We start from the raw sequence: 22,651 nt of genomic DNA on the forward strand, positions 1-22,651 counted from the left end.
CTAAAAAATGGTACAAAGGATTCAGTGTCTGAAGGGAAAGGGGAAATGGGACTTGATATACCGCCTTTCTGAGTTTTTTTTTTTTTTTTTGCAACTACATTCAAAGCGGTTTACATATGTTCAGGTACTTATTTTGCACCAGGGGCAATGGAGGGTTAAGTGACTTGCCCAGAGTCACAAGGAGCTGCAGTGGGAATTGAACTCAGTTTCCCAAGATCAACGTCCACTGCACTAACCACTAGGCTACTCCTCCACTCGAGGGGCATCTAACAGGGCTGTGCCAACACGGTAAGCGCCGCAGTTGTATTAAAAAAAAACCAAACAAAAAAAACACCTTACTCCTCCGCTCCATCCCTGATTCCCCAGCGCTTTGAATTTACCTCGCTCCGCCTCCGACGTCTGCGCAGCGTCAGTGAAAGCGTTGCCTGTCTGACGTCTCTCCACCAGCCTTCCCTTCACTCGTTTGTTCCCTCTGTGTCTCGCCCTCAAGGAAATGACATCAGAAGAAGGTGGGACACAGAGGGAACGAATGAGCGAAGGGAAGGCTGGTGGCGAGACGTCAGACAGGCAGCGCTTTCACTGACGCTGCGCAGACGTCGGAGGCGGAGAGAGGTAAATTTAAAGTGTCGGGGAATCGGGGCGCGCGCACACACGCACGCGTGCCAACTGATAGTCTGCAGGGGGGCACCAGAGACCCTAGGCACGGCCCTGGCATCTAATATCCTTTTTGTTGTAAAGGTGTCACTACAGAGGTAGGATGTGTGATTTTATGTGCCAGACACACTGTCCTAAGTGAAATGGTATAAGGCATAGGTTCCCAACACACGATAAGTGGCACCTGGTCAGTGGCAGGGAAAGGAAGGAAGCACAAAGGTTCTATTTCTTGGTGTCACTGCAGACATGGGAAGGCAGCAGCCCTGCAGGTGAGCAACTGGCAGTAGGGAAGGGAGGACACAGGTGTCACTGAAGGAATGAGTGACTTGGGATGGAGTAGGAAAGAAAGAGATGGGGCAATGTTGATAGTGGAGGGAGACAGATAGGTGATGATGATATTTGATTTGAAGGGAAAATTATACAGAGAGAAAGATAGGATAATGCAGGATGGTGAGGTGATGAGGCAATGCTGGATAGTGAGAGGGGAGAGAGACAAAGGGGTGATTCTGGATGCTGGTGGATGAGAGAACTGGAGAAATATTGGAAGGGGGAGACACACATGATGTTGCATGGCTGGGTGGGGGAGGAAGAGACACACATAAAGGAGATGCTGCATGGGGACACACACAAAGGAGATGCTGCATGGCTGAAGTACAGAAAATGACACACAAAGGAGATGCTGCATGGCTGTGGTACAGAGACAGAATGACACACACGAAGATGTTGCTTGGCTGGGGAGGAAGAGACACACAAAGAGGAGATGATGCATGACTGGGGAGGGAGAGAGAGAATGAGGACACACAAAGGAGATGCTGCATGGCTGGGGGGAGAGAGGGAATGACGACACACAAAGAAGATGCTGTGTGGCTGGGGGGAGAGAGAAAGACGACACACCCATGGCTAGGAGAGAGACAGACACAAATACAGAGAAGAGATGCTATGTGGCTTAGGAAGAGAGAGAATGACGACACACAAAGGAGATACTGCGTGGTGGGGGAGACAGACAGACAGACACACACACAGAAGATGCGCTGCATGGCTGGGAGAGAGAGAGAATGGCAACACACCCATGGCTGAAAGAGAGAGAGAGAGAGAGAGAGAGAATGGCAACACACCCATGGCTGAGAGAGAGAGAGAGAGAGAGAGAAATGGCAACACACCCATGGCTGAGAGAGAGAGAGAAAGAGAGAATGGCAACACACCCATGGCTGAGAGAGAGAGAGAAAGAGAGAATGGCAACACACCCATGGCTGAGAGAGAGAGAGAAAGAGAGAATGGCAACACACCCATGGCTGAGAGAGAGAGAGAAAGAGAGAATGGCAACACACCCATGGCTGAGAGAGAGAGAGAAAGAGAGAATGGCAACACACCCATGGCTGAGAGAGAGAGAGAAAGAGAGAATGGCAACACACCCATGGCTGAGAGAGAGAGAGAAAGAGAGAATGGCAACACACCCATGGCTGAGACAGAGAGAAAGAGAGAATGGCAACACACCCATGGCTGAGACAGAGAGAAAGAGAGAATGGCAACACACCCATGGCTGAGAGAGAGAGAGAAAGAAAGAAAGAGAGAGAGAGAGAATAGCAACACACCCATGGCTGAGAGAGAGAGAGAAAGAAAGAAAGAGAGAGAGAGAGAATAGCAACACACCCATGGCTGAGAGAGAGAGAGAGAGAGACAACACACCCATGGCTAGGGGAGACAGACACACACACACACGAGACGCTCCATGGCTAGGGAACAGAGACAGAGACATAGACACATACACACGCACACACACACACACACACAGAAGAGATGCTCTATGACTGGGGGGGGGAGAGAGAACGGCAACACGCTGCATGGCTGGGGGGGGGGGGGGGTGGCAAAATAAAATCAAGACGTTTGATAGAGATGCTAAAGATTAAATTACTGACCGTGTCTACCCTTGGATGTTTAAAGGTCATGACAAATGTATTGGCAAAGTTAATAGATCAGTGGATATATGCACGAAGATTTTTTAGATCAATGTCCTCGAAGGGAAACGAGAACAAGGGGTCGCAGGCAGAGGGGATCAATTGTAAGCAGAGTGCAACGGCAGACCTGATCTCAATGCATGATGAATCTATGGTCATAAACTTTGTTTTCAAAGGTTTGTCAACTTTGGATAAAACTTTGTCATCTTGGGGCCTGACGTTTGTTCCTGCATTTAAAATTTGATGAGTTCCAATTTAGTACTGATTTCAAGCACTTTTTATGACAACTTCAATTATGCATATTTTTGATCCAAAAAATATGGGCTATGATTGTTCAAGAGTTTTGCCCAAATCTACATGGACACCACCAATTCCAGTAGATCTGGACAATAAAAATTTTTAAGTCAGAAGTGATGAGAGAAATAATGACTGCTTCTAAGAACACAAAAGGTTTTTCTGATAATTTGACTAAAGCGAAAAAGTCTTCACAACAGAGATTAAGAAATTACACCAGTTTGGGTATTAAGTGAGCCGACAAGGGCAGTGTAGTGGTAATACAAAACAGAAAGGATTATGTTGAAGTGGAAACACAACTCTCTATATAGGGTGTTTACCGGACGTTTGATGAGGATCCTACCAGCAAATTACATGAAGTTATTTAAGGTTTTACACAAGAGGGTGTTATTCAAGGTTTTTTGACAAAGGAATAGATGCGTTTTTTGAATGCTCAGTATCCTGTTGCTCCAGTTTTATATACTCTTCCTAAAATTCACAGACAATTAAAACAAAAAACCTCCTGGATGTCCTATTCTTTCTTCAAAGAGATCTTTATTGGAATCCCAATCAATTTTTGTGGATTGGCTTTTGAAAAGTAGGGTGCCATTAGCTAAATCGTATATTAAAGATACAACACATTTTTTGCAAATTCTGAATCAATTAGAAGGTTCGCAAGTCAGTAAGTTATTGATGGTAACCATAGACATCAAATCCTTATATACATAAGATTCCAGAAGATCAGGCACTGGAAGTTATATGGAATGAGCTACAACAGAGGGAAAGACCAATGGAGGTTCCGTCTTTTTTGCTCACTATAACTTATTTTATTGAGATACTTTTTTTCTACAGACTTCAGGGATTGCTATGGGTGCAACATTTACACCGACAATAGTCAACTTATTTATGACTAATTTTGAAGAGTGTTGGCTTCCCATATTTGTATAAAGCACCAAATTATAACTTGGCTTCATTTTAAAGAGAAAATTTTTATGTTGTCGAGGGGGGGATGAAAAACAGCTGTACGATTTTATATTGTGGCTGAATACATGCAAATTTTTTTTTTAAATTTTTTTGTTACATTTGTACCCCACGCTTTCCCACTCATGGCAGGCAATGGAGGGTTAAGTGACTTGCGCAGAGTCACAAGGAACTGCCTGTGCCGGGAATCAAACTCAGTTCCTCAGATCCCCAGGACCAAAGTCCACCACTGTAACCACTAGGCCACTCCTCCTGCTGTACAATTTATGAAGAGCTTTTCAGCAGAAAAAAACCCAAAAAAAACCCAACTAATTTTCTGGATGTGGAGGTGATACAGCTACATAATAAAAATTTATAACGAGATTTTATAAGAAATCCACAGATCGGAATACATTTTTACAACATCAAACCTATCATCCTCGTTCCCTTAAGAACAGTCTACCTTTCTCGCAATGACAGATTTTGGAGGCTATGTGCAGATGATCAAGATTATAAATCTCAGGCAAGAAATTTGGGGTGAGATCTTGGTAAAGGGGATATCCCAATTCAGTATTGAAAGATGCATATATGCGAGCTAAATTTAACAATCGTGAACTGTTACTTCAACCTATAAAGAGATTTTAAACAAGATCTATGTGAAACGTGTGCTGCAATTATACGGAAGAACTGGAATACAGTTCAATCCTATCCAGTATTTCAGAATCACAAGTTGTGTGTAGCATTCTCAAGGGGCCAAAATTTGGAAGAACTTTTGAGTCCTGCGAGTCTTCCTATGTCCAACACTGATGCGGATTCTGTGATAGGAATGGACACTTCAAATGTGGGGACCATCGTTTCTATATTTTGATGTTGGAATGCTCAGAATTCATCAAAGACATATAAACTGAAAACCTACACTGATTGTCATTCTTTGTGGTTTATGTACTCAGATGCCCTTGTAATTGCATGTATGTGGGAAAAATGATAAGAAAGTTTTCTAAACGTTTGGGATAACCTAAATCCTGCATTACTCAGGCAAAATCGGGAGCCCCCTTAGTAGCTCATTGAGTGGAACTTCACCACTCTTTTGACCAACTTCAATGCTTTGTGATTGATCAAGTGCAACGTGATATTCGAGGAGGTGATAAAGAGACAAGAAATCGCTCAGATTAGAACAGCAATGGATTAGAAAACTTAAAACACTTGAACTGCAGGGATTAAATACTGCGGTAGAATGGACAGCCTTTCTTTAACATATGCCCTTCTGTCTAGGATTTCATTGGTCAATGAATTGTGAATGAACTGTGTTTGGATAATAGCAGATTGGTATCTTGAGTTTAAGCAGGCACAATTTTGACAAGCTCTGAATAACATGAGGCAGAGTGAGCTGCAAAGACACTGTGAGTAACATCATTTCATCTGTTCCTGGAATCTGATATCTTCTTTAGTGCAGAAGTTTTGATATTTCTCTATTTATTGTAGAAATATTTTAAGCACACATATTCTCCTGAAGAAGCCGCAAGATGAAATAGGACCCCTGTAGGGATGTGTTAAGTGCTTTTTGATACTTTACATTTTTTTGAAATGTTCTTTCACAAACTACTACTACAAATCATTTCTATAGCGCTACCAGTCGTACGCAGCGCTTCACAATTAAACATGAAGAAAGACAGTCCCTGCTCAAAAGAGCTTACAATCTAAATCAGGACAGACAGACAGGACAAATAAGGGATAAGGGTAGGACAGACAGATAGGACACGTGGAGGGGCATAATCGAACGCGAACGCCTATCTCCATGGGTGTCTATGTCCGAAATCGGGTACGTGAAGAGGCGGGACAGACCGTATTTTCGAAAAAATGGACGTTTTTCAGATGGGCGTTTGTTTTTTTTTTTAGCGATAATGGAAACTAAAAACGCCCAGCTCAAAAACGTCCTAATCCGAGCCATTTGGCCGTGGGAGGGGCCACGATTCGTAGTACACTCACCCCCCTGACATGCCAGGACACCAACTGGGTACCCTAGAGGTCAGTGCGGTGGACTTCAGACAAAGCTCCCACATGCATAGCTCCCTTACCACGGGTGCTGAGCACTCAACCCCCCTCCCCCAAAACCCACTACCCACAAATGTACAACACTACCATAGCTCTTAGGGGTGAAGGGGGTACCTATATGTGGGTACAGTAGGTTTTGGAGACCTCCCATTTACCAGCACAAGTGTTACAGGTAGGGGGGGATGGGCATGGGTCCACCTGGCTGAGTGCACTGCGGTACCCACTAAAAGTGCTCCAGGGACCTGCATACACGCAGGCCTCTAGGACTGCTATATAACATTGGCACACCAGTTGACACCTGAAGACTAATCTCTCCGAAAACGTCCTTTATTGGAATAAGCATGCTTACTCACAGTTAACTGCAGATCAGAGGCTGTGCCCCACTGGCAATGAGTCTCCCTGGTATTGAGATTAGCAGTAGGTCAGAGCTGGCAGAATGGTGTACAATGCCCTCTTTCAGCCACATTCAAGGTAAGAACTAAGTTCTGTAACGTGGCTAACACGTGAAAGGGATCTAAAACTGGCTTACAAAAATGGCCACTACCTCATGGACTACCGGAAACAAAACAGGGCACACTCTGACCCAGAAAGCAGGGGGAAAAGCACCATGGGAGTACAGCCTACCAACTACCAACATTGTGAGCATTTGCCACAAGCTAGTGGAATCACGGAGCCCAATACCCTACACCCACCACAATGCATTGCTGATGTGATTCTGCAGTGCGCATAACAGAAAAGTTGTCACACTCACCTGAGAGCCACATCAGAACCAGGGAAAGGCTGTCACAGGATAGAACACATTCTGCTGTCATAGAAGTGGGTACGCAATTTGAGGCTGGCATTGAGGCTGGGAAAAAAGTTATTAAAGTGGGTTTTTTTTGGTGGGAGGGGGGTTAGTGACCACTGGGGGAGTCCGGGGAGGTCATCCCCGATTCCCTCATGTGGTCATCTGGGCAGTTGGGGCACTTTTTTGGGACTTGTTCATGAAAAAAAAAAAAAAAAAGAGTCCAAAAAAAAGTGACCCAAAATTGCGGTAAAAACGCATTTTTTTCGATTATCAGCTAAATACGTCCATCTCTCCTCGGCCGATAACCACACCCCAGTTCTGCCTTCACCATGCCTCTGACACGCCCCCGTCAACTTTACCCGTTTCCACGCGGATTGCAGTTGGAAACGCCCAAAATCGGCTTTAGATTATACCGATTTGGCCGCCCACGGGAGAAAGACGCCCATCTCCCGATTTGGGTCGCAATATAGGCGTTTTTCTCTTTCGATTATAAGCAGGATAGAGGCATACTTTAAAGCACTTAGCCTTCTAAAGTTCCATAGAAACCTATGGAACTTTGGAAGGCTAAGTGCTTTGAAAATGAGCCCCATAGAAAAAAGGGACTATTGATGAGAGGAAGACAAGATAAGGTTATTAGCAGGTGACAACTTAGGAATTAAAAGCAGCATCAAACAGGTAGGCCTTTAGCCCGGATTTGAAGGCGGCCAGGGATGGAGCTTGACGTAATGGCTCAGGAAGTCTATTCCAGGCATAAGGTGCGGCGAGATAAAAGGAACGGAGTCTGGAGTTAGCGATGGAGGAGAAGGGTGCAATTAGGCGAGATTTGCCTAGTGAACGGAGTTCCTGGGAAGGAGTGTAGGGAGAGATGAGGGTGGAGAGGTAGTGAGGGAAGCAGAGTGAATGCACTTATGTTAATAAGAGGAGCTTCAACTGTATACGGAAACGGATAGGGAGCCAGTGAAGTGACTTCAGAAGAGGGCTGATATGGGCATAGCGAATTTGGCGAAATATTAATCGTGCAGCAGAATTTTGAACTGATTGAAGAGGAGAGAGATGGCTGAGTGGAAGACCTGTGAGAAGCAAGTTGCAGTAATCCAAGCGAGAGGTGATGAGAGTGTGGATGAGGGTTCTGGTAGCATGCTCAGAAAGGAGAGGGCGAATTTTGGCGATATTATAGAGGAAGAAGGTAAAATTATGTATCATACCTGATAATTTTCTTTCCATTAATCATAGCTGATCAATCCATAGACTGGTGGGTTGTGTCCATCTACCAGCAGGTGGAGATAGAGAGCAAACTTTTGCCTCCCTATATGTGGTCATGTGCTGCCGGAAACTCCTCAGTATGTCGATATCAAAGCTCCATCCGCAGGACTCAGCACTTAGAGAATTACACCCACAAAGGGACACTCTGCCCAGCTCACCACCGCCGAAACGGGGGAGGGGAATTAACCCAGCTCATCCCCACACAAGTGGGGGAGGGGAATCCGTCCAGCTCATTCCCGCGGAGCGGGGGAGGGACACCACCCCGCCGATGCGGGGGGATCTGGCTTATCCTGCAACCGCAACCGCGGGAGGAGCTGACTGACCCCAACACCGCCGAAGCGGGAGGGGTACAAAGCTGCCCTACAGCCGCACGAAGCAGGAGGGAGTGCCGGCAGAATTTAAATCTCAATCCAGCCCCGTAAAACGGAGGGGAGAGGAATGCAGCAGCTCACTGTAACACAAACTCGTCTCAACTCTTGAAGAATCCAAGTGAAAAAAGAACTTGAACACGAAGTCCTCCTGAAGTAACTGAAGACTAAACTTGAACCTAAAATTCAATCAGAATATAAACAGTACAGATATCTGGGAGGGGCTATGGATTGATCAGCTATGATTAATGGAAAGAAAATTATCAGGTATGATACATAATTTTACCTTCCATATCATCATGCTGATCAATCCATAGACTGGTGGGATGTACCGAAGTAGTACTCACCCAGGGCGGGACATAGAAATCCCTGACCGCAACACTGAAGCTCCAAACCGGGCCTCCGCCCGAGCAGCCACAGTCAAGCTGTAATGCCTGGAAAAGGTATGGGCCGAAGCCCAAGTTGCCGCCTTGCAAATCTCTTCCAAGGAGACGGACCCGGCCTCTGCCATCGAGGCCGCCTGAGCTCTAGTGGAGTGAGCCTTCAGCTGGATAGGCGGCACCTTCCCCGCGGCCACATAAGCTGCTGCAATGGCTTCCTTGACCCATCTTGCCACTGTAGGCTTAGCAGCCTGCAGACCCTTACGAGGACCTGTAAACAGGACAAACAGATGATCCGATTTCCGGAAATCATTGGTCACTTCCAAGTATCTGATGATGACACGTCTCACATCCAGATATTTGAGAGCAGAGTATTCCTCTGGGTAGTCCTCCCTCCGAAAGGAAGGGAGACAGAGCTGCTGATTCACATGGAAGCGAGAAACAATCTTGGGCAGGAAGGAAGGCACTGTGCGAATAGTCACTCCTGCCTCAGTGAACTGCAGAAAAGGCTCTCGACATGAGAGTGCCTGGAGCTCGGAAACTCTCCTGGCTGAAGTGATAGCCACCAAAAAGACTGCTTTCAACGTCAGGTCTTTCAGAGATGCCCTCGACAAGGGTTCAAAAGGCGGCTTCTGCAATGCTCTTAGCACCAGGTTGAGATTCCACGCAGGCACCACTGAGTGCAGAGGAGGGCGCAGGTGATTAACTCCCTTGAGAAAGCGCACCACATCTGGCTGCGAAGCCAGGGAAACACCCTTCAGGCGACCCCTGAAGCAAGCCAGAGCCGCTACCTGGACTTTAAGGGAACTGAGCGACAGGCCTGTCTCCAGACCTTCTTGCAGGAACGCCAACACTGAAGAAATTGGAGCAGTGAAGGGAGAAAGTGAGCCTGCTTCACACCACGCTGCAAAGATACGCCAAACCCTGGCGTAAGCAGTAGAAGTAGAGCGCTTCCTCGCTCTCAGCATAGTGGCGATGACCTTGTCTGAGAAGCCCTTCTTCCTCAGACGCTGCCGCTCAATAGCCAGGCCGTAAGACCAAAGGGGGAGGGATCCTCCATCACCACGGGACCCTGATGTAACAGGCCCTGCTCCACTGGCAGCCGCAGAGGAACGTCGACTGAGAGCCTGATCAAGTCCGCATACCAGGGACGTCTGGGCCAATCCGGACCCACCAGGATTATCCGGCCCGGATGCTTTGCCACCCGGTCTAGCACCCTGCCCAGCATGGGCCAGGGCGGGAACACATAGAGAAGCTCTTCTGTCGGCCACTGTTGGAGAAGAGCATCTACTCCCAGGGATCGAGGGTCCCGTCCTCTGCTGAAAAAGCGCGGCACTTGGCAATTGGCCGATGACGCCATCAGATCTAGGCTCGGCTGGCCCCAGCGCTTCGTGATGTCCAAGAACGCCTGAGCAGATAGCTGCCACTCTCCGGGCTCCAAGGTATGGCGACTGAGAAAGTCTGCCTTGACATTCATGACTCCGGCAATGTGGGCCGCTGACAGCTGTTCCAGGTTCGCTTCCGCCCACTGGCATAGATTCATGGCCTCCTTGGCTAGAGGGGCGCTCTTGGTACCTCCCTGGCGGTTGACATAGGCCACAGCCGTGGCATTGTCCGACAGGACCCGTACTGGCTTCAACGCCAGTACCGGGATGAACTCCAAAAGCGCCAACCGAATGGCTCTGAGTTCCAGGAGGTTGATAGACCACTTTGCCTCCGCAGGAGACCAGAGCCCCTGCGCTGTCCTTCCCAAGCAGTGGGCTCCCCAGCCCGACAAAGAGGTGTCCGTCGTGACGACAATCCACTCCGGGGTCACCAGAGGCATTCCCGCAGACAACTTGTCTGTCTGCATCCACCAGCTCAGCGCCTTGCGCACTGCTGGGTCCAAGGGAAGGCGCACAGCATAATCCTCCGACATCGGAGTCCAGCGCTGCAGCAGAGAGTGTTGTAGTGGTCTCATATGAGCCCTGGCCCAGGGCACTACTTCCATCGTGGCCGTCATAGAGCCCAACAGCTGCACATAGTCCCAAGCCCGAAGAGGAGAGGCTACTAGGAACTGGGCCACCTGAGCCTGAAGTTTGACAATCCGATTGTCTGGCAGGAACACTCTGCCCACTTGGGTGTCGAATCGAACTCCCAGATACTCCAGGGACTGAGTCGGGCGCAGCTGGCTCTTCTCCCAGTTGATGATCCATCCCAGGGAGCTCAAAAGAGCAACTACCCGGTCCACAGCTTTGCCGCACTCTGCATAAGAGGGGGCTCGGATCAACCAGTCGTCCAGATAAGGATGGACTTGTACTCCTTCCTTTCGCAGGAAGGCCGCTATGACCACCATTACTTTGGAAAAGGTCCGCGGAGCAGTAGCCAACCCGAAAGGGAGGGCTCTGAACTGGAAGTGTCGTCCCAGGACTGCAAAACGCAGAAAGCGTTGACGAGGAGGCCAGATGGGAATATGCAGGTACGCTTCCTTGATGTCCAAGGAAGCCAAGAACTCTCCTGCCTTCACTGCCGCTATAACAGAGCGGAGAGTCTCCATGCGAAAGTGCCGCACTTTCAAGGCCCGATTGACCCCTTTGAGGTCGAGGATAGGCCGGACAGAACCTCCTTTCTTTGGTACCACAAAGTAAATGGAGTAACGTCCCTTGCCAATCTGATTTTCTGGCACCGGAACGACCGCACCCAGGCGGATCAGGTTGTCCAAGGTCTGCTGCACTGCCACAGCTTGACCGGAGACTTGCAGGGAGAGAGTACAAACCCGTCTCTTAAGGGTCGGCAGAACTCTAGCTTGTAGCCGTCTCTGATGACTTCCAGCACCCAAGCGTCTGAAGTTATTGTGGTCCACTCGCCCAGAAACGAGGACAGCCGTCCTCCAATCTGCACTGGGGCGTGGACCAAGGCCCCGTCATTGGGTACGAGACCCTGGGGGAGGACCGGAGGGAGCACCTCCGGGACGGCGGTCTCTGCGAAAGGAATGCTGCTTGGGGGAGAAATTCCTCTTGAAGGAAGAGGGGGCAGAGGAGCCCGACCTGCCCGGGCGGTACCGACGGGCTTCCTGAAACCGTCCTCTGGAGGTACCGGGGCGAGTACTAGCCCGAGCCCTGACCTCTGGTAACTTCTTGCCCTTAGACGTGCCGAGATCGGTCACGATTTTGTCCAGCTCGACCCCAAAGAGCAGCTTGCCTTTAAAAGGCAATCTAGCCAGGCGGGATTTAGAGGCGTGGTCAGCAGACCAATGCTTCAGCCAAAGCCACTGCCGCGCAGAGATTGTCTGAGCCATGCCTTTAGCTGAGGCCCTCAAGACATCATACAGCAAGTCTGCCAAATAGGCTAAGCCCGATTCCAGGGCCGGCCAATCAGCCCTCAAGGAATGATCCGAGGGGGAAGCCCGCTGCACCATAGTCAGGCACGCCCTGGCCACATAGGAGCCGCAAACTGAGGCCTGCAAACTTAAAGCAGCCGCCTCAAAGGACGACCTTAAGGCCGCCTCCAATCTTCTGTCTTCGGCGTCCTTTAGGGCCGTGCCACCTTCCACCGGCAACGCCGTTTTCTTAGTCACCGCAGTGATTAAAGAATCCACGGTAGGCCACAGATAGGCCTCACGTTCACTTTCAGGCAAAGGATAGAGGCGGGACATAGCCCTAGCCACTTTAAGGCTCGCTTCCGGGACATCCCATTGAGCCGAAATTAAGGTGTGCATGGCATCATGCACGTGGAAGGTTCTAGGCGGGCGCTTCGTCCCCAGCATAATGGCAGAGCCAATAGGGGCTGAGGGAGAGACGTCCTCCGGAGAGGAAATCTTCAAAATGCCCATGGCCTGCCCTAACAGGTTGGGCAAATCCTCTGAGCTAAAAAGCCGCGCTGCAGAGGGGTCATCCGCTCCAACCGAGCGGGGATCCGTCTCCTCCAAGGAATCCGCAAAGGACCGTTGGGAGAACTCAGATACGCTGCCCTCATCTACATCGGAGGAGACAAAGTCATCCAAGGCCTGGGAATCAACCCGAGGGCGTTTACCTCCGGGGACCTCAACCTCTTTACCAGACGAGGGAGCAGGGGCAGCGTTTTGCATAAGGAAGGCCTGATGCAGCAGCAAAATAAACTCGGGGGAGAAACCCCCCAGACTGTGCACTTCCGCAGCCTGGGCTACAGCCCTAGACGCACCCTCAACCGGCGCTCGCTAGAGCGGGGGAGAGACATGCTGCGCATCCAAGATGGCGTCCGGCGCGACACTCCGCGAAGGAGCCGCGCGGGAAGAACGGCGTTTAACTTTAGCCGCTTTTGTGCCGTCGCCCAAATTAAGGGCATTCATGGCATTAATGTCTCCTACCTCAAGGGCGGCCCAAGAAGAAGCCGTCTGAGCCGCGTGGCCAGCCAAGATGGCGGAGGCGAGCAGCGGGGGATGGGCGTTTATGGCGGGAAAACCCGCCACGCCGGAGGAAGGACCGGGACACTCATCGGTCACGAAACTGTCACCCAACAAGGGCGAATCAGACTTTAAGACCCCCGCATCCCCTCTAGAAGCGCCCAAGCGATCCGGGGAGTGACTCTGTGCGCCCTCGCCCTCCGACGCCATATGCCACGTGGAGATCAATCGGGGAACCCCCTGCCCGCTATAAAAAGGTAAAAATTACCTGCTTTCCGCTCCGAGCTGTAACGACCTGGTGTCCCAGTGAGTAGCTGCAATAAACGTTTAAATAAACGTCGAAATAAACGCCTTTAAGGACGTTCAAAATTTTTTTTTTTTTAACGGAGCCAGCGGGAGGGGGGAGAAAAGGAGGGACCTGGCGCCACCAGGTTTGCACTTGCTCAAGAAGAGCCCTCAACCCCAGGCACTCAACAAAACCTAAAAATTAGGCTTGGAGGCCTAGCCAGAGCTGCTGCTGTGTGTGACCACCACCTGCTGAGATAGAGAACATACTGAGGAGTTTCCGGCAGCACATGACCACATATAGGGAGGCAAAAGTTTGCTCTCTATCTCCACCTGCTGGTAGATGGACACAACCCACCAGTCTATGGATTGATCAGCATGATGATATGGAAACGACAGGTTTTAGCAATCTCTTGAATATATGTTCTTATCTTATTGTTGCCCTCGGGAGTTGTTTCTAAGTATTTAGGAATGCACCTTACTATAGCTTATAGGGACCTTTTTCAGGCAAATTATTCTGTTATTGAATGTTTCCAGACTGATCTACAACAGTGGTCCTTGGTACCTTTCTCCTGGTTCACTTGGATTTCTACTGTCAAGATGAATGCTTTGTCCTGAATGGTGTACCTTTTTCAAGTACTCCCTGTTACTCCCCCGCACAAGTTTTTTTGATAAGATTTTCTGCTTTATTTGGAATAATTGGAGCCCCAGGCTAGCTAGATCTGTTCGCTATAGGCCCTGTAAAATGAGTGGGTTAAGTGTCCCTATATTTCTTTTGTACCACAGGGCAGCCCAAGCCTGCACTGCCCTCAAATGGTTTCAGAATCACCCTTTTAAACTGTGGATTCCTCTTGAACAGTGGTTGGTGGGCAAGGAGCCTTTATCTTACTTGCTTTGGTTACTGATGAAACATTGTAGGCTTCCTGTGCATTGTTCTCTGGCTACTTTTGCTCTCTTGAGCAGGGACTGTCCTTCCCCTTGTCTAAACTTGTACAGCGCTGCGTAACCCTGGCAGCGCTATAGAAATGCTAAGTAGTAGTTAGTAGTAGTAGTAGTACTTTGGTGACTTCAGGCTTGGAATCAAATCAGCTCAGATTTGCACATTTACATTTCTCACACCCCCATCACGTTTAATCCTTGTTTTGCCTGGATCGTGCTCTGGTCCTTCCAAACTGTGGCAGTTGAAGATAATTACGAGAAAATATAAGTAAAATATTGATTTAATAAAATATGAAGGAGGTTTTTGGCCAATGATTACATGAGAGTCTGTTGCGACTGAAATAATCTGAATTTACTGGATGGCTGATGCTGCTATTATGTAAAACGAGTCAGATGGAATTTCTGGTCAGTTTTTCAGTATATATTTTTTAATCACAATCATATGGTTAAAACGCATGACAAATTTTCTATTAGTTGGGTTCCAAGTTGTAGAGTTCTGCAAGATCGCCTTTGTTTCCAATTCGTTCTCATTTTTTCAATAGTGTTCTAAGTGAAGAGCTGCGTTCAATAAATCTGGCCCATCATATTTATGCAGATAATGTCAAATTGTATTTCCAGTAGTAAGATCTTTGAAGCAAACTACTGAGTTTATTTCTAGTTGTTTTTTTAAAGTACTTTTCAGTTTGGATGAGGATTCATGGTCTTAAATAGAAGACTTGTCTTATGGTTAGAAGGAAAAGTTAATCCTCAGCCTTCTATTAATCTTAAATTAGATAATGCTATTGTTTCACTTCAAACTACAATACAAAGTTGTGGTTCTCAATTGTATCACCTGGTGTCTACAGTATTTTATAAACTACAATTTGTCAAATTAGAGCTTTATTTTCTTTGCCTTCCCATGCACATATTTAGAGGCCCTTTTACTAAGCTGTGCAGGCACCTATGAGCGCCCAATGTAAGCCAATTCGGAACTACCCTGTGGCCTGGGTGATGTCATTTTTTACGCGTGCCCACTACACGCACTGGAAAATTTCCATTGCACGGCGCCAACCGGGTGGTAATTGGCATTTTACGCGCGTTGACAATTACTGTCTGGTTAACGCCTTATCGCTAAGTCAATGGGTGGCGGTAAGGTCTCAGGCCCAAAATGGATATGCGCCAATTTTCATTTTGCCGCACATCCATTTCCCCCCCCCCCCCCCAAAGGCCTATTTTGCAGTGCGCTGAAAAATGAACCTGCGTGCAGGCCACTTTTCAGGGCACCTTATTAAAAGGACCCCTTAGGCATCTCTCAGCTATTGTTATCAAGAATGTCAACTGTTGCAGAATACAGCAGCCAAGATCATTTTTCACCCCACTTTTGAAATCCTTGCACTGGTTGCCTGTTTTGGCTCAAATCCAGTTATGTTTGGCTTTTAAAGTAGTTAATGGAGATTGCCCTTTGCATTTATCATCTTTATTAAGGACTAGAAGTATGTGAACTATTCATTTGATTCATGCTAATAAAATGTGAGCTCCCATTACTACTACTACTACTACTACTATTTAGCATTTTTATAGCGCTACAAGGCGTACGCAGCGCTGCACAAACATAGAAGAAAGACAGTCCCTGCTCAAAGAGCTTACAATCTAATAGACAAAAAATAAAGTAAGCAAATCAAATCAATTAATGTGTACAGGAAGGAGGAGAGGAGAGTAGGTGGAGGCGAGTGGTTACGAGTCAAAAGCAATGTTAAAGAGGTGGGCTTTCAGTCTAGATTTAAAGGTGGCCAAGGATGGGGCAAGACGTAGGGGCTCAGGAAGTTTATTCCAGGCGTAGGATGCAGCGAGACAGAAGGCGCGAAGTCTGGAGTTGGCAGTAGTGGAGAAGGGAACAGATAAGAAGGATTTATCCATGGAGCGGAGTGCACGGGAAGGGGTGTAGGGAAAGACAAGTGTGGAGAGATACTGGGGAGCAGCAGAGTGAATACATTTATAGGTTAGTAGAAGAAGTTTGAACAGGATGTGAAAATGGATAGGGAGCTAGTGAAGCGACTTGAGGAGAGGGGTAGTATGAGTAAAGCGACCCTGGCGGAAGACGAGACGGGCAGCAGAGATTTCAGTCTTTTACTAAAGTGCGCTGAAAATATGGCCTGCGGTAGTGCAGAGGCGTGTTTTGGGCATGCGCAGAATCATTTTTCAGCGCACCTGTACAAAAAGGCCTTTTTAAAACATTTTTAGCGAAAATGGATGTGCGGGAAAATGAAAATTGCCACGTGTCCATTTTGGGTCTGAGACCTTACCGCCAGCTAATGCCACTTGGCGTGCGTAGCTGATGCGAGCCAGAAAAGAATATTTTTCTGATGTATGCCAAAAATGAAATTACCGCAAGGGCCACGGCGATAGCCGGGCGGTAACTCGGAATTAGTGCCTGTGGGGCGCGCGAAAGCGCTTACGTGGCTTAGTAAAAGGGCCCCTTAGTTTATAACAGCAAAAAGCTTTTTAATATACATGTACCTAAGTTTGTGGAATTGATAAGGCTTGCATGGCATAATTTTAGGATAGTAGAATCCTTTTTACACAAACACAATTATAACACAGATACTTCAACATCAGAAGTTAATCATATATATTTTTTCTGAACCTCAGTAATGTAAATCGCTATCCTTTAGATAGAATCGATTTTAGTAACATCAAACTCTTCACTGGTTCTTTTATTTTCTTTCTAAGTTTCTAAATTTCGTTTCAATAGATATATATTTTTAACTTATCACTTATCTTTTCAATTTTTCAAGTTTGTTGGACCCAGGGGATCATCTGCCCGACATGCACGTTTCGCCCATAGTGGGCTGTCTCAAGGACATTCCCCTGTAATATAGATCAGAGTTAATTAATAGTCCCCCTGGATATTGGCAGTAAGCCTACATTCAGAGAGTACCCGAAAACTAAAAACACTCACCCCGTGTTTCTTTTAGCGTCAGCTCAGCAAAAGAAACACGGGGTGAGTGTTTTTAGTTTTCGGGTACTCTCTGAATGTAGGCTTACTGCCAATATCCAGGGGGACTATTAATTAACTCTGATCTATATTACAGGGGAATGTCCTTGAGACAGCCCACTATGGGCGAAACGTGCATGTCGGGCAGATGATCCCCTGGGTCCAACAAACTTGAAAAATTGAAAAGATAAGTGATAAGTTAAAAATATATATCTATTGAAACAAAATTTAGAAACTTAGAAAGAAAATAAAAGAACCAGTGAAGAGTTTGATGTTACTAAAATCGATTCTATCTAAAGGATAGCGATTTACATCACTGAGGTTCAGAAAAAATATATATGATTAACTTCTGATGTTGAAGTATCTGTGTTATAATTGTGTTTGTGTAAAAAGGATTCTACTATACTTAACGATTAAGAGGGCTTAAAGAAAATTCAAACTGGACTATACTATTATCTATTGCTATTTGTAATAATCCAGTTTTTAAAAAATATAAAAAAAATCTACTCTTGCCTGTTGTGGAGTGGTATAATTTTAGGATTACACATGTTTACGTTATTATATACCTTCTTTCTGTAGTATATGTAAAGAGGTCTATGGGTTTAAGTAGCGATTTTGGAAATTGGCTTCTATTGCTGTGCCAGTCTACAGTCCAAAGGTCTAGGTCTACGGTTGCTCATGTACACAGAACGCCATGCTACACTTCTAGTAACATATCCTAATATTACTATTGCTGGATGCAGTTCATCATTACTTCTCAATCTGTCTTTTCTTAATTTCTTCTCCTATTAGCATTTGAACAGGCATATGAGTTTTCTTTTGTTTAGCTTTCAGGAAGTAAAGATTCTGATGCTACGAGTATCTAGTATTATATATATGCGGAATGACTGACCTTCACTTTGAGCTGTCGGTTTGGGAGGTCAGTGTAGACAGCATCCCACTGCTGCACGGTGAAGCTCTTTACTGCCAAGATTGCTTCAATAACCAGCATGTCCGAAATGGCATCCCCCACTGTCTATAAATTCAGAGATAAAGAACTGAAATCAGCCCATTATGGAAACCACTATTTACATAAATGTCATCTTTCAGAGCCTATAAGAGCAAGCACTACGTATTTTACAAGATACCTATAATCTTCCTGGTCAATCTACAAATCATGTCTACACAATCACTAGTGAACAGTTGGTGGATCAGTGCCCGCTCCCCCCCCCCCTTTTCCCCAGCACCATCCTTAGGAACAAGACACCCATCAGTGATCTTTATATCTATAAACCCCCTCAATGATAAGTCAAAGATCAATGACAAAATTGTAGATGGATGAATTTTAACCCTGTACAAGTTCTTCATCTTATGTGTAGATAAACCACACAGACTCCTAGCATATTACCAAGGCACAGCCAGTGCTCATGCCGCTATACCTAATCTACCACAGGAAAAGAATACATTAACAGGATTTAACACTAAAGGGGTTATTTTCAAAGCCATTGTCCTGTACACATTTATATATCGAAACAGCTTTTAGAAAGTTGCCAAAGTATATATCTAATACCATTCTGTTCATGTTTACCCAGAGCGATCAGAGGGAGTGGAGTTTTTATTTATCTACTTTTGGATCTTCAGAAGTATATGTGTAGCATTTCTTCAAGCATTTTGGGCACATTAAACAGTAGGTGTACGTGTGTACAGGTACCTTCAGTGGGAGAATTTTTAAAAGGAAAATATGTGCATACTGGACTGCACAATTTAAGCTGCTACAAAATTACCCTCTAGTCCCCGGATTCTATATAGCAAGACTTAAATCTGGTCGTATTCTGGATTTGCATGCACAACTTAGTTAACAAACCAATCAGTGCCAATAATTGCCACTTAACAAGCAATTGACACTAATTGGAATTAATTAGAATTTACGTCCATACTGCCTAAGCATATTCTGTAACATGATGCACGTAAATTCTAAGTTACATAGTTGAAAAGGGAGTATGGCCATTCGCATGGAATGGGTGGGTTGTGGGCGTTTCTAAAATCTATGCACGTTTTATAGAATATATCCGGCCCATGCCTAATTTAGGCCAAGTTTTGCTTGACAATAACTACCAACAATGAAATTTAGTTGTGTGGATGGGCGCTTGGCGTATTCTATAATCTGAGTGGAAATTTAGACGCTGATTTTTCAGGTGCCATATACAGAATCTAGTCCTAAATCGCTAATATTCTTACAGTTGTTTGGTCAAGGCACTGTAGTTTTGGTTGAAAACTAAGATCCATCTGATCTTACTCCTGAACAGAGAAGGTCTCAAAAAGCAACAGGGCAATCGACCCACAGACTCCAATGTGGAACAGAAATGAGTAGATCAGATGAATGGACAAATCTAATCTTTTATTAGAGATACACAACCTAAAATGCCCGACACAGGCAGTGTTTCATCCAAGTAAAGGCTGCATTGGGCTAAAAAACAACAAATATAAATCAATATAAATAATAAAAACATAAGACATATATTTAAAATTACATAAATGAATAAGATACTATGACATGCAAAACAACTTAAACGTAACATAAGCAGGTAAAATGTTAAAAGTAATGTGACATATACACCATATTAGATAAATCATCACACAGACCTCAATGATGAGACAGTAATTATTCCATGATCCAAAAAAAGTGGAACAATTGAGATGAGACGTATGTGATTTGCTGACAAGAATTCAGTGACTAAACATGCAGTGCTTAGAGAATATATTTACACAATGTGTTAACTGTAATGAAGACCATCCAGTGACAAAGCATAGCATACAACTGAAACATCAATAGAAATAAGAAACCTTACCTAAGTGATGTTGACTAAGCACATCACCACCATAATCGGACTAGAAAACCAAACAAACAAAAACCACAGCCAAATTAGTATTAGAAAAAAAATTAACTGGCAAAAATGACATAAAACCATAAGTGCAATAATTTCAGGAGAGTTAAAAAAAGAGAGCTTACCTGCAAATCTTCCAAAATCCACACAATGGCAGTTTGCACCTTAAGAGGCAGCAATGAGTCAGACAGTCATGTCTTAACAGACACCAATGAGTCATAAGTACATAAGTATTGCCATATTGGGGAAGACCAAAGTTCCATCAAGCCCAGCATCCTGTTTCCAACAGTGGCCAATCCAGATCACCTGGCAAGATCCCAAAAAAGTACAAAACATTCTATACTGCTTATCCTAGAAATAGTGGATTTTCCCAAAGTCCGTTTAATAATAGTCTATGGACATTATCTTTTTTAAACTCTGCTAAGCTAACCGCCTTTATTGGCAACGAATTCCAGAGTTTAATTACATGTTGAGTGAAGAAACGTTTTCTCTGATTCGTTTTAAATTTACTATATTGTAGCTTCATCGCATGCCCCCCAGTCCTAGTATTTTTGGAAAGCGTAAACAGACACTTCACATCTACCTGTTCAACTCCACTCATTATTTTATAGACCTCTATCATATCTCTCCTCAGCCGCCTTTTCTCCAAGCTGAAGAGCCCTAGCTGCTTTAGCCTTTCCTCATAGGGAAGTTGTCCCATCCCCTTTATCATTTTCGTCGCCCTTCTCTGCAACTTTTCTAATTCCACTATATATTTTTTGAGATGCGGCGACCAGAATTGAACACAATATTTGAGGTATTTGTTAGGTATTATTTCCTAATAATACCTAACATTCTATTTGCTTTCTTAGCCGCAGTAGCACACTGAGCAGAAGGTTTCAACGTATCATCAATGACAATACCTAGATCCCTTTCTTGGTCTGTGACTCCTAACGTGAAACCTTGCATGACGTAGCTATAATTCGGGTTCCTCTTTCCCACATGCATCACTTTGCACTTGCTCACATTAAACGTCGTCTACCATTTAGACGCCCAGTCTCGTAAGGTCCTCTTGTAATTTTTCACAATCCTCCTGCGATTAAACGACTTTGAATAACTGTGTCATCAGCAAATTTAATGATCTCACTAGATGTTCCCATCTCTAGGTCATTTATAAATATGTTAAAAGGTAGCAGTCCCAGCACATACCCCTGGGGAATCCCACTAACTACCCTTCTCCATTGAGAATACTGATCATTTAACCCTACTCTCTGTTTTCTATCTTTTAACCAGTTTTTAATCCACAATAGAACACGACCTCCTATCCCATGACTCTCCAATTTCCTCTGGAGTCTTTCATGAGGTACTTTGTCAAATGCCTTCTGGAAATCCAGATACACAGTATCAACTGGCTCACCTTTATCCACGTTTGTTCACCCCGTCAAAGAAATGTAGTAGATTGGTGAGGCAAGATTTCCCTTCATTAAATCCATGTTGACTGTCAGACTTTCAGGCTCATTTTCAAAAGAGGACACCCATCTTTCGACAAAAATCAGAAGATGGGCGTCCTTCTCATAGGATCGCCCAAATCGGTATAAATTGAAAGCCGATTCTGGGTGTCCCCAACTGCTTTCAGTCGCAGGGACGACCAAAGTTCACGGGGGCGTGTTGGAGGCGTAGCGAAGGCAGGACTTGGGCGTGCCTAACACAGGGGCATCCTCGACCCATAATGGAAAAAAAAAAAGGGCGTCCCTGACAAGCACTTGGACGACTTTACCTGGTCCTCTTTTTCTTACGACCAAGGCACAAAAAAGGTGTCCGAACTGACCAGATGACCACCGGAGAGAATCGGGGATGGCCTCCCCTTACTCCCCCAGTGGTCACTAACCCTCTCCCACCCTCAAAAAACAGCTTTAAAAATATTTTGTGCCAGCCTCAAATGTCATACTCAGGTTCATCACAGAAGTATGCAGGTCCCTGGAGCAGTTTTAGTGGGTGCAGTGCACTTCAGGCAGATGGACCCAGACCCATCCCCCCCACCTGTTACACTTGTGGTGTTAAATGTGAGCCCTCCAAAACCCACCACAAACCCACTGTATCAACATCTAGGTGCCCCCCTTCACCCATAAGGGCTATGGTAGTGGTGTACAGTTGTGAGGAGTGGGGTTTTGGGTGGGGGGGTTGAGGGGCTCAGCACACAAGGTAAGGGAGCTATGTACCTAGGAGCAATTTATGAAGTCCACTACAGTGCCCCCTAGGGTGCCCGGTTGGTGTCCTGGCATGTCAGGGGGAACAGTGCACTATGAATGCTGGCTTCTCCCATGACCAAAGGGCTTGCATTTGGTCGTTTCTGAGATGGGCATCCTTGGTTTCCATTATCGCCGAAAATCAGAAACAACCAAGTCTAGGGACAACCATCTCTAAGGACGACCTAAATGTCAAGATTTGGGCATCCCCGACCATATTATCGAAACATGGATGTCCACCTTGTTTCAATACAGGTTTCCCTGCCTCTCTACCGGGACGTTTTGCGAGGACGTCCTCAGCAAAATTTGAGC

The 22,651-nt window shown here is 45.9% G+C and overlaps 1 protein-coding gene across 2 annotated transcripts in view; it reads right to left on the reverse strand.

The window, feature by feature from the left end:
- Positions 1 to 22,651, reverse strand: part of PGM3 (phosphoglucomutase 3) — a 113,242-nt gene that overhangs the window by 42,639 nt on the left and 47,952 nt on the right. For both annotated transcript variants that reach the window (XM_030199079.1, XM_030199078.1), the window contains one exon: positions 18,143 to 18,265. In XM_030199079.1, the coding sequence (XP_030054939.1) occupies positions 18,143 to 18,265 (123 nt within the window). The remainder of the gene's footprint in view (positions 1 to 18,142; positions 18,266 to 22,651) is intronic.

The sequence above is a fragment of the Microcaecilia unicolor genome, chromosome 3, assembly GCF_901765095.1.
Source record: "Microcaecilia unicolor chromosome 3, aMicUni1.1, whole genome shotgun sequence".
NCBI classification, from domain to species: Eukaryota; Metazoa; Chordata; class Amphibia; order Gymnophiona; family Siphonopidae; genus Microcaecilia; species Microcaecilia unicolor.